At 35.8% G+C, this 12,584-nt stretch overlaps 2 protein-coding genes and 1 non-coding gene across 7 annotated transcripts in view; 2 read left to right on the plus strand and 1 right to left on the minus strand.

The window, feature by feature from the left end:
* Window positions 1-6,481, minus strand: part of slpr (mitogen-activated protein kinase kinase kinase slipper) — a 47,712-nt gene extending 41,231 nt beyond the window's left edge. For all 4 annotated transcript variants that reach the window (XM_028319706.1, XM_028319704.1, XM_028319707.1 and 1 more), the window contains exon 1: window positions 5,449-6,481. In XM_028319706.1, coding sequence (XP_028175507.1) covers window positions 5,449-6,124 — 676 coding nt within the window. In that variant the 5' untranslated portion in view covers window positions 6,125-6,481. The remainder of the gene's footprint in view (window positions 1-5,448) is intronic.
* An 880-nt stretch (window positions 6,482-7,361) lies between these two features.
* On the plus strand, window positions 7,362-7,433 carry TRNAQ-UUG (transfer RNA glutamine (anticodon UUG)). The gene has a single exon. It is a non-coding gene; the product is annotated as a tRNA-Gln (tRNA).
* An 818-nt stretch (window positions 7,434-8,251) lies between these two features.
* The window catches only part of sdt (MAGUK p55 family member stardust), a 135,020-nt gene continuing 130,687 nt past the window's right edge, over window positions 8,252-12,584 (plus strand). For both annotated transcript variants that reach the window (XM_028319709.1, XM_028319711.1), the window contains exons 1-3: window positions 8,252-8,402; window positions 8,707-8,822; window positions 10,745-10,802. In XM_028319709.1, coding sequence (XP_028175510.1) covers window positions 8,267-8,402; window positions 8,707-8,822; window positions 10,745-10,802 — 310 coding nt within the window. In that variant the 5' untranslated portion in view covers window positions 8,252-8,266. The remainder of the gene's footprint in view (window positions 8,403-8,706; window positions 8,823-10,744; window positions 10,803-12,584) is intronic.

Consider the following 12,584-nt stretch of genomic DNA (forward strand, 5'->3'; position numbering starts at 1 on the left):
GCTGAAGGTAATCTTTTTTGTAATAGATACTCGATTTGAAGCACGACAACATGCAAAGACAGTGAAAAGGGCTATTTTTGAATTAAATTATCATAATTTCATAATATTAAAAGTTTTAATAAAATAGAGTTTTAAGAGGTTCAAACTAAAAAGCAAGGTATTCTGAAATGATTTATTTTATTTTGAAATACATCTATCTACTACATGATTTTATTTCTACAAAGTTTAAAATGCCACTGCTTGTTTATTGTCAGAAAATCTTTTCCACAAGTCTTGAAGTGTTTACCATTGGCACGGTAATACTATCTATACAGTATTCCAACTCGGTCATATTTTTGAAATAAATGTCAACAGCCGCGCGGTACGTCACCGTTTGACAACATGCGATAGGGCTGCCCACCTGCGCACCCTGTTTTCATTACATCTGCCTTCTTGAATTTCTATCTAGTTTTGTAAATGTATTTTGTGATTGTAATTTTTCTTTTTTTTTCTTATTATTTCGTTTACCCGCATTTAATTATTAAAACAACAATATACATTTTAATTTCCAATTAACATCTGTTTCACAGTAAAAATGCTTACAATGGTGAAGTCAGAAAATTGTTATCATAATTTTTATAATTTTAAGTTTCATACAAATCTGATATTTATTTTGAATGATAATAAAAATAAAATGATATTCACTGACTTCACCATACTATTTTCATGCATAAATGTTAACATGGGCTAGTGTTGACTTATAAATCCATTTACCTAACACCCTGTATAAATAGGTACTTGTAATTATTTAAAAAAAAAACACTATGTTTAAAAAAACACATTGTCCGTTTATTACTGTGGCACATTCGCGACACCCCCGACTTTTGCATGTCGAGCGCATACCGAGATTTGAATTTCGAAGGAAAGCTCGAGTTTCGTCCGTTTATATGAAGTTACAATACTGTATGATAGTATTACCGTGCCATTGGGTACTCCAGTTTTAATTTCAAGATCCATTCAATCCACATGTTACAATAACACGGTTGACGCGTGCGTGTCAATAGCAGCGCGTGCGCAGAACAAAGGCTAGTCTCGGGTGGCAGGTCGGTATTACAGCCCCATAAAACTGTGCAAATTTAAACCTTACTGCATTAACTTAATCTTACTTAGAAATGATAAGTTCTCTAGATTTCATATCCATTATGTGGAGAATGCTTTCAGAATGTCAACGTTACCAAAACGAGCAAGATGTCGTTGATGCCTCTACGACAAGCAGATTGGAATATCTTAAATTCTTCCTACATAAGAATTTAGGGCTCACTACCTTAATAATTGCTAACATTCGTAGCAAAAATGCGTAAAATATTATCTGGTATTTTAATGATTGTGTCCTAAACAGGCTGAATTCATAGACGTGGTAGTTATGATGACTAGATACTTTTTTTAGCCAGTTCATTTGGTTGGTAGGAAAAAATATTATTCCTATGAATTCCTTTCCTGTTCGAAGATGGATAATCCGAATGTATGTTCGAAAAAAATGAAGATGAACAATAGTACAAGTAGGTAAGTATCTGCAAACCCACATTCGCTTTGAGCACGAATATCTCCACTACAAATTAGGTAAGCGGCGCGATTCTCGTCAAAATCCTATGACCTACACGACTTCGATATTTGCAATTAACTTTAATTAAATTAATACAGCATCATGAACCGATCGTTGGATCATCAAAGATGGTGATACCTATCGGTTTAACCAACTGTGACGGTCGGAGACGAGACCACCCATCATTTAAATACGGGCACGACGATTAATCTGAGAGAATGTTATTGAGGAAGAATACAAGTTTAAAACATTGCATCACATAGTCACTAACGTTGCTATTTAAACGAAATTCGTTAATCTTAAACCCTGGATTGGAAAAAGGATCATTATTATCCTGTTTAAAAGATACAGGACACGAATATGATTTCGATCATTTCAATGCCGAACGTACGGCTGCAACTCCTGCTAGTCATACCGTCAAGAATGACTTACTTGATCGCCATTATTTTACTAGAAGTAGGTACTTGATATTGTGGTGACTGATGGAGGATTGCTGTCAGGCCCCTCTTCCCACTGGGCACTTTGGGCACGTGCCCAGGGCCCCGCGATCGAAAGGGGCCTTCGTCTGCTCAAAAGAACTTTTTCCAGATGATAAGGGCCCCCCTTGATCCTTAAGTGCCCAGGGCCCCTAGTAGGTTAAAGACTGCCCTGACTGTTGTGGACGCCCTCTGTCTCATCTAGGGGACATAGGATGATAAGTTCGCGTGGCGTCAGTATGGATGACCTTTCTACTTCATCTTTATGGTGGGAGGGCCCTGAATTCCTGAGTGATCACAGTTTTAGTTGTACAGAGATGCCAGTAGAACTTGATATTAGACTGAACCATACTAAATACAGACGAGGACATATCCCTGGTATCTTATGTAGTGCCATATTGCAACAAATACCCACCTACACTCAAATAACTATCTTATTACTTAACCAAACATATCCAATTAGACACTTACTAGTTAAATTATTTTTAAATGGCTGACCCCAATTCTGTAAATTTTTTTAGACCTAGGTATGTGACATGTCATTAAAATGTAATATTGATTTTATAAATAGTTAAGAATAGACAAAAATACAAAATTACACAAACAACAAATCAAGATTATAACAACAAATAAATGCAATAATAAATCATTAGGACAGCAAACTTTTGAGTGCTGTGTGTGCAAAGTAGGTCAATCTTTTGTACTATGTGCAAAATTTCAAATAGATAGCCCTTACGCAAGATATTGTTCTGCCCACACAACTTTTTTGTTATTGTAACACCCACATACAGAACCCATCATATTGACAATAAACTTATGAGCACAATGGTGATGTTAAATTGGTTGATTAACTCTTAATCAGATGTGTGAGAAGTAAATTATTCAAAAAATGTGTATAATCTTACATGGAATAAATTATTAAAATAATAATACAGTCTACTGTATTTTTCTATGTCTACAATGTCACAACAAAAAGTATACAAGTTTTTTAATGGATATTAGTAACAATTTTAATTTTGACATGTTCCTCATATCCATCCGCTTGTGTACCTTTGTATAGTTTTGAATATACGTCATAATTATATGAACAAACAATAATGGGTCATTCCATCGTTTCGGGTGTTACGTTCGTACACACATATTCAACAATTTCATGTATTTTGAAATAGTATTTTAATAATGTTAGTGCCTTAATCTGTCTGTTTTTATTTGTTTTATCTAAATAATAAAGTTTGTACAGCTTAAAATGTAGGATAACGAAAATATGAGTCGAAAAGTGTGCGTTTCGGGCGTTACGAGATTTTGCCTCTATGTTCTGACTGTTGCTGCATTTACTCGAAATTTAGCGAATTTTCTTAAGGAATCATACCTAAAACTTACAGGACTTCTAAAGTATGAATTTTACAAACCATGTAATATACAATCACTGTTACATAAAACGTTTTACTATTTTTTTATAAATTTTTTCTTTGTTTCGGGTGTTACAGTGGTTCTGTTTCGGGTGTTACGAGTACGAAAATTCAACGCTTTTTATCGATAAAATCGGTGTTTTATTAGTTTCTAGGTACTAAAAAATAAGGAGTACAACAAATAAACACAAATAGAGCGAATTCTGGTTTGAAATTACGAAGCAGCTTTTTTTAAAAAAATATACAAAGTTCAAGTTTAATTTTTCCTCAAAATATAGCTTTTTCTATTGTTTTTGGCTTGAAATAGCATTACTTTAATTTCTAATTACGATATTTATTGGAAATGTCGAAAATCGAGACTTTTTAGCAATACCTTAATTTTAGTGTTAAGTCAACATTTCAAAAAAGTCTTAAATAGAGAAATATGACTCCTTTTCCGATGCCAGCGCTAGAGGGAGGTGGAAGGACCCTCACAGTAATACTTTTTGACGTCTCCAAGCAATATACACACATTATCGACAGTAAATAAAAATGTGATACCCGAAACGTTTCGGGTGTTACAGTTTTTAATCAAGAAAAAAAGACACATAATTAGTATCATGCTCAGATATTAGTTAGTATTTGAAATCATTACTACCATAACCTTACTTTTACCAAATATTGTTATCCTAATCCATGTGTAAGGTACAATAATAAAGCAAATACCTGTATTTTTGTTTCGGGTGTTACATCGCCGAAGTAACAAGAAAACACACTTAAAACTTGATGATTATCAATTTTTTTGGGACTATGACGCTATCTACCAATACTATGATAAATACCCTCAAATCATATAGTAGCAAAACGGTTCACAGATTGATAGTTTTTTTTAAATCGAATTACTAATAATTAGAGAGAAAATGATCATTCAGACAGTTGACTTAAGTATAGACTTTGAAGACTAATAACTTAAAAATTACTTGTTTCTTTCAGATTTTTTTTGTTGCACATTATAATTTGGAATGTTTACTTTCAAAATTCATCAGATTTAATGCGAAAAGAACATATTTAGTTTTTCACCCTCGGTAACATTTGTCATGGAATGACCCTAATAGCAATACAACACAACAGAATATAATATGAGAATTTATAAAACTGAGTATTTTAGTACAGTACTCCGACCAAAAAGTCTTACAGAATATCCTGCAAAAATAACTGACGTCATATCCCAAATGCTTGTGGGATTACTGCAAGTCTATCATTCTAACCAAAACCAGTTCTAAAGAAGCAGACTTTGTGAGAGGTTGCAGGATGATTATTGGACACATCACTTATCTGTAGTAAGTCCAGAATTGCAAAGAGCTGAGAAAAATCAGGGAGGCCTTCACCCTATTGCAGAATTTATAAAGAAGACACAAAAAGCTTAAACTTAATAAGCATCGTACAGCACGTAATTAAAAAGTTTTCTATCAACACTAGGTTTGACTTTATAATTATGAATATCTCTTTTATTTAGCATTGCACAACAAGTATGATTAACGGACTAATATTTAGAGCTAAAAATAAGTACAAAAAATAAACATGAAGATGTTTACAGTAGTATCAGTCCAGTCCTAAAGACTAGCAGTAAGAAGCAAGCAGTCAATTTTATAATGCTAGTTGCGCGTAAGGTTGTGCAGAGCCCATGACATGAGTCCGAAAAAGTATTTATTAATAAATAAATAAATATGCCTGATAACTAACTCAATGGGTTGGGATTCCGACAGATACAATATAAAAAAGGATTTTGTTTAAGCTTGTTTGTATTCAACTTCTAGGATAGCAAACAGTGATAAAAACTAAAAAATATCATCATTAAAACTTATAGACTAATCAAATTCTAATAGGATTTTACACAATCAATAAGAGAAAAAGTTGAACTCGGCAGACACAAATAGATTATTCTTAGGTAGGTAAATGTTTATAGCATGCTTCATAAAGTGATTATAATAAAGTAACTTACCATTAGAACTTTTCAGGTCCCGATGTATGAGTGACATGGGGGCACCAACATGTAAGTATGCCATGCCTTGTGCCACTTGGATGGCCCAGTCCACAAGTATGCCGGGGCGAATCTTGCGCCCTGACAACACTCGGTTTAATGGTCCACCTCGGGCATACTCCATCACCAAACACAAATTGGGCTCCTCCAAACACACACCCTTCAACGACACTATATTCTCATGCTGTAACACCCAGAACAGTCTCGCTTCCTGCAACACACTCTCTTTTATAACTTCGATGTCTTCGTTCGCGTCCTGTCGGGCCGCTTTGACCGCCACGACCTCATCGTTCCAGTAACCGCGGTAAACTTTGCCGAATCCACCCACTCCGATCACTTCCTCCAACTTTAATTCACTGAACGACACTCGCGGGGGCTCCACAGCCAGCGGATCTTCTTCGGTAACGTACACCGCGGGGAATATACCGACGCGATCACCTATTTTGCCTGTCCACCAGCCCTCGTCGCCGGATATGTTCGCGTCTTTGGAGAGGACCTCGACGATCTCACCGCGCCGGAGGGAGAGCTCGTCCTCTCCCTGTGCGACGTAGTCGTAGACAGCGGTAAATAGAGCGAACGGCGGGCGTTCATCCTCGGCCGCCATGGCCGCGCGGCCGGCCGCAGGCCGCGGCGGCATCACCCCGGCCGCGCCCCCATCGCGCCTCTCCTCCTCACTCAAGCGCCCCGACACTGCTGCAGCCTCCACCCACCACCGTACATAACGCTACACAACAACGCGTTTGGTTATGATCACCGTATTATTCCGCCATCTTTGTTTCTTACATCGATCATGGCTATGTTGTATCAAAGTTTACACCACCAAAAATTCACTATTTTATTTGCTCGAGCACGACGACGGGTTTCGTTTAATTCAACACTGATATTCGCTGCGACAAAGTTAATTATTTCCCATTCATCTATCACAATTACTGATAGACGGACGAAATGACAACCATACTACAGCGAAGTCAGTGACAAACTGTCATTAAATGTTGCAAGAAATTAATCCAAAAATTTCTACTATTACTTTGTAGATTTTTGTAAACACAGGTTTTTTATTTATAAATTAAATGCTAATTGAACAAAGTATATCTTTTTATAATAAATATTACAGATTTTTTTAATTATAAACCTTATCAAACATGTATCTGTTACATGTTACTTTATGACTGTAACTTTCCTCAAGAAACGAAAATTTTATCTAAAGCTATTTTGATAAACTTATCATAAAAAAGGTTGTTGATTATCGACAAAATAAATTGAGAAACAAATTATCGAATATTAAAAATTATCGGAAATATTTTTTATGCTTGCAACACTAATTAGTTTGTAGTTTCTACTGTTACCGAGAGATGGCAGGGCAATACAATTCATTTTACTGAGAGTCCACAAAAATTTTGATAGTCGGCAAAAAGAGAAACTAAAAATGTATTTATAAAGTAAATAAATACTAAAATAATGGACTTCAGCAGTACTTCATGTATTTTGTCAAATTTTTTTTTTCACATTTTATAAAATAAACTTACCTTCAGCTTATAAAATAATAACATTTATAAAACAGTAGTAGTAGTGACTACCAAGTCAGCGCAGCGCCCCCCTTGACTCGGTAATAAGTTGGCGGCTCTGTAGGTACATTGACCTACGAGTCACAAGCACGCACACTGCCATCTAGTGTTGTGTTTGAGAATTTAATATTATTATGAACATGGGTACTCTAGTTAGGATTGGCTTTAATTTTCGATAAATGACACGGGATACAAAATATTTAATTGCATTTAGGGAGAATAAAATGTTTACAATAATATTTTCATCTATTTATTGTTAATCAAAGATCAAACAAAATCTATACTATTATTTCACCCAGGCAGACAAGAGGTCCCATGGTGTAATGGTTAGCACTCTGGACTTTGAATCCAGCGATCCGAGTTCAAATCTCGGTGGGACCTACATGAAAAACTTTTTTTGCAGTTTTTGTGTAATTACATTTTTTTATTTATCGCTGTAATAAAATTAAAGTATCATTCGTTTTTGCCTAGTAACGCCGAAGAAAACTTTCAAAATGTTATCGTGAGCGCGAGCTTACTCTGTGGGAGTCTGAAGGGAAGCTGGGTAGGGAGCATTATTGATCGCGCGAAAATGGGATGGTCGTATCCATTCGCGGCGAACACCCAGCCCGCGGACGTGGGACCCGTTTACAATTTTCAAAACACGCTTAAAACGCCTTAAACAGTAGTTTAATAAAGCAAAATATCACACCAAAAGCTCGGGCGACAAGCACAATAAATAAAACAAGCTGAAAAACCACCGTGCCAACGAAAAACAGTGAAAACCCACCGCGCGAATATTAAACAGCATAAAAATGTGACATGCAGTGAAAAAAACCTTATGAAAATCCATGAATACTTCCAAAATACGCTTAAATGAAACCATACAAAACTACAAAATACTGTAAGGACCTCAACAAATTGTGATAAGAATTTAATCAGATGTCTTTTCGTATTTTCGTTTCTGGCGTGTTCGAGTGGAAGGAATGATGGCAGATTTATTTTCACCGGGTTAGTTTCCAGATTATGAGTGGTTTGGTGTACAAAATGTTCCGATTTAGTAGTATCTTGAAGGATAAGTTTTGCCTAAAGTGGTGCTGGCGAAAACGCTGGCCAGGAGTGAAGAAAAATGGAGTCACATCGTGTGAATTACGTTCAATAAGTATTTTTTCTTAGCTGGTTCAGTGTTTAGATAATACTCTGTAGTAGATAAGGTACATAGAAAAATAATAAAAATGAACACGTTCAACGCTCCGACTACGCAAATTAACGCGATCGACAAAATGACAACAGTGAAATGTAAATCCGTAGACTTGGAAGGATATGTTATTATAGTGGTACAGACGAAGGATAATAAAGTAAAATTGTACGGTAAGTGGTGTTTAAAATTTTTAATTAATTATTCAGTAATTCAGTTTCAGATAGTCATCTAAATCAGAGTTCTAACCTCGACACGTCCTCTCGAAATCTGGTTCAAGATAAAGCTTAAAAAATTGCAAATGTAGAGTTCTATAAATTAATCGTAATGCCGATTCTGTCATGATTTTCATTTATGTAACTTTTTCAATTTTGTTCTATCTCAGAGAAGATTTTCGCCTGACATGACGTATTTCTCAAAAATAGATAGAGGGAGAGAGCATTCTTTTTATATGTATAAGTATTTCTTATTTTTTAGGGTCACCATCTGCAGGCAATTGGGACAATCTGGAACTGGCAGACGAAATCATGGACGTGAATGAAACCAGGCTGGAGGATATGACCAGGGCTGAAGTCCTGGGCCATATTCATGAGGTTAGTATAACTTTTACAAGTAATTACTAGTAATTTTCAGTTTTTACGAGGCTGAATTGGTTTGCCCATCAGTCTTAACCCAAAGTGCACATAAACATAGTACGAGTAGACTATGACATAAACTAATAGCTGTGGTAGGTACCTATCTAAGTAGAGAACCTACAGTTGGTACTTGGTAGAGCAGTAATCAATAATACGTTACCAATTTATTTTGTCAGTTAACAATAATAATAGTCTGTTTCTGCCGGAAATCTACACTAACCAGGTTATATGTGGGTTATTTTAACACATATTATACTTAAGTGGAAATTATTGCATTAATTCTAATTTAAGCGGTTTCAATAAGTGACTCTACATTTTAAAAGTCTTATCTATAATATAGATAATACTAGCGGCCGCCCGCGACTTCGTACGCGTGAATCCCGTTTTTTCCCGCTAATTCCCGTTCCCGTGGGAATTTCGGAAATTCCTTTCTTAGTGCACCTCTACGGTACCTAAGCTACGTTCCTTCCAAATTTCAAGTGCCTACGTTTAGCCGTTTAGGCTGTGCGTTGATCTGTCAGTCAGTCAGTCAGTTTCTCCTTTTATATATTTATAAGATAAGAAGATTCTAATCCATTCACTGACTCTTCAATCTGATTGATCAACATCGCAGTCGAAAATAGAGAGGAGTGATTAACAGGCTGCCTGTCCACCAAAGTTGTGATTTGTACGAGATAAAATCAATACATTTATAGCTCTCTTAGTTCAGGTGGAACTAGTAGATAGATAAATAATGATGATAATTTGATAATTATACAAAATACATAAGCTGTGAGATATGAGCGGGTAATGTGAAGATTTGCGTGAAGAGCCTGGATGCGGGCAGCGCAGGACCGTACATTGTGGAAACCTTGGGGGAGGCCTTTGTCCAGCAGTGGACGTCATTTGGCTGAAACGAACGAATGTGAAGATTTAAAAAAAGGCGATGTAGTAGCAAGTTTAGGTGAGAAGATTTCGCTACGCATCCTCGCTCTCCTCTGCTATACACGTTCCACAGTTATGCATCCTTGAGCCGCTCAGCTTCTACACTTAGAAAATACTTAGGTCTCTTTCCACGTTACGGACGTAGGCAAATCAAGTTAATGCAACAAAAAAGTATGGCCTGATATGTTGTCGATAGTAACCTACATTTTACTCACACATCAATGGCGGAAAAGCAGCCAATAGCCGAGTTGTGAAATGACCAACGTCTCCGTTGCACCGCGCCTCAATAAACTAATAGCAGACGGAATGATTTGTCCGGGGACTTGGAAGGACTAACGTTAATTGGGATTTAGTAATTGGACTACAACAGTCCGATATCATCTAATCGAATTGAATCAGCGGAGGGGATGGGTCAGTGACTCCAATTTGGGAGAAGCGTTATGATTCCCGAAACTTTTCTCCCGCTGTCTCTACAGGACAGGGCTGTCATATTTTTTGGAAGACCAAAAGGAGAATAGATTTAGAATGTTAATTAAAAAAAAGTGTTTAGGTAATGATTATTATGTATCGGTTATTTGGTGTACTTTGCGATTTGGACTGACTGGAAGCTTTGAGAAAGCTTTTAGTTTGGAACTAAATAGCGTCGTATAAAATGTCTAGTAATTCGATTCCAAGAGTAATAATATCAATTTACACAAATAATTTTTCAATTCCAATTTTCCTGGATTTATGTAGACTTTCCTATTGGTTGGTTACCATGTAAAAATGAGGGGTTACTTTTTCCGTGAACTTATTTTATTGCTTTCCAAACTTTGAAATATGCACTGCTAAACCAATTCACAGTGGTTGTCATCCCTGCAGAATATATTGTCAGTCATCGATTGTAACGGTAGCGTTCGCGTTCGTACATTCGCAGCCGAACGAAAACGAACATTCTAATGTACTTTTTGTTGCAGTGTATCTCGTCGTGCGTCATCAAACTACGGGTGAAGAGGCGGAGCGAGACTAAACTATGTAAGTTATATTTGCATTACTGTTATTCTTACACTCTGTTACAGTCAGCGTCAAATAATTCGTGACACCCTGTGTAGCCAAAAAGTTCGCAACACGTTTTTGTTATCAATTGATATAAGGTTGTGTTGTCTTGGCCACTTTGGGTGTCACGACGAACTATTTGATGCTGCTGTGTACAATATATGCGCAAATTTCATGTCAAGCTTGCAACCATAAGATTTCAAGTGATTCCTCAAAAAACTCTACTTTTTTAAGGTGTCGTAGTGTACTACTAGAATTCAAAACATAATTTGAAGAAAGCCTTCATTTTTGATCTGATTCGGTTAGTAGAGTAGGTAAGCATTTCACGCACCAGATATACCTAGTAAAAACTATATGTTTTTCTTCCCATTAAACAAATTAAATATCGTTTGAGTAACAACTCAATAACAACTCTTTCTTTTAAAATCTAGTTTCAGTTAAGACCTTATAAAATAAAATAATGCTTATTATAAACTCTAAGGGAAATGACTCTATTAATCCAATTTTTCTGGTGATTCTCTATAAACTATGAGGCTAAATGCTAAATCTTTCACTCTACTATATCAACTAACTTTAAAATTGGTGTTTCTTTTCTAAAGTGCTTCTCCAATCTTTTTATGAATGAAAGTTATTATGAATGTAGTTATTTATCATCTAGTGAAATCTATCTAAGATGGACACCATTGTATGGAGATTGGAGTGGTTGTTAGTTAATCTTGTTCGTTTTAGCTGTGGCTTTACTCTCAGTACAGTTTGTTAAGGCAATTTATACATGTCTACATCAATCATCTATACTGTATATCAGTTAGAGTTCTTTTGACCCTATTTTGTGGAATTCTGGTTTATTGTTTTTTGTTGAATAAATCCCGCCACTATTGTAAGTAGTTAAAGCTCTTTACATATTCATCATTATCATTTCAGCCATAAGACCACTGTTGAACATAGGCCAATGTTCAGCAGTGGTTCCCCAATGCTTTCCATGTTGATCGATTGGTAGCGGCCAGCGCTTTCTGCTACCTTTATGATGTCGTCGGTCCACCTTTACATATTCAGATTAAAGTAATCTTAAAGTAGGGGTTCTGATAACACCACCAGTCAATTGAGATAAGTACTTTTTTGAGCTGACAAAACGCGACTCTCTCAATGAAATGGCATAGGAAACCTATTATGACATTACTCGTTCGCAAATCAATGTATTTATGTGAATTATTTAAAAAGGATATCAGCATAAAATAGATAATTAGTTAGTAAACCATGGCTAGCGAATATGAATCAATCAGCAATTTTCATCATTCTGGACGGCTGTAAATGAATTACAAATATTCTGATGTATTATCACTATCAAGTTTGATGTCAACAAACGATTTACCAATCGCGTTTCATTTGTTGTTTCCCGACCGCGATTTAATTTCATAATAAACGGCGTTATAATTTTACGAGAGTGAAATACTTTGGTCATTTGAACTTAAATTAGTCGGAAAATTAGCTCAATGCAATTTCATAGAGGTTGAATTTCCACTTTTCCAGTTACAAATCATTCAGCGATTGTCGTACATTTTAGGGGAATATTCGAGATAATTTACATTGATGAATTGGTTTGGAAATTTTCAGTTCAATTTAAAATCTACATGATGTTAAATGAGATTTTATTTTCGGTCTCTATGACTGCAGTCTCGTTTTGAAGCAAGTCCGAGTGGCTTCCCCATAGATACTTACTTTAAGGTGAATATAGACTATACTATAGCATTTACTTGTCTTGTA

Source organism: Ostrinia furnacalis, unplaced genomic scaffold, assembly GCF_004193835.3.
Source record: "Ostrinia furnacalis isolate ACB-3 unplaced genomic scaffold, ASM419383v2 OfSCF7316, whole genome shotgun sequence".
Lineage (NCBI taxonomy): Eukaryota > Metazoa > Arthropoda > Insecta > Lepidoptera > Crambidae > Ostrinia > Ostrinia furnacalis.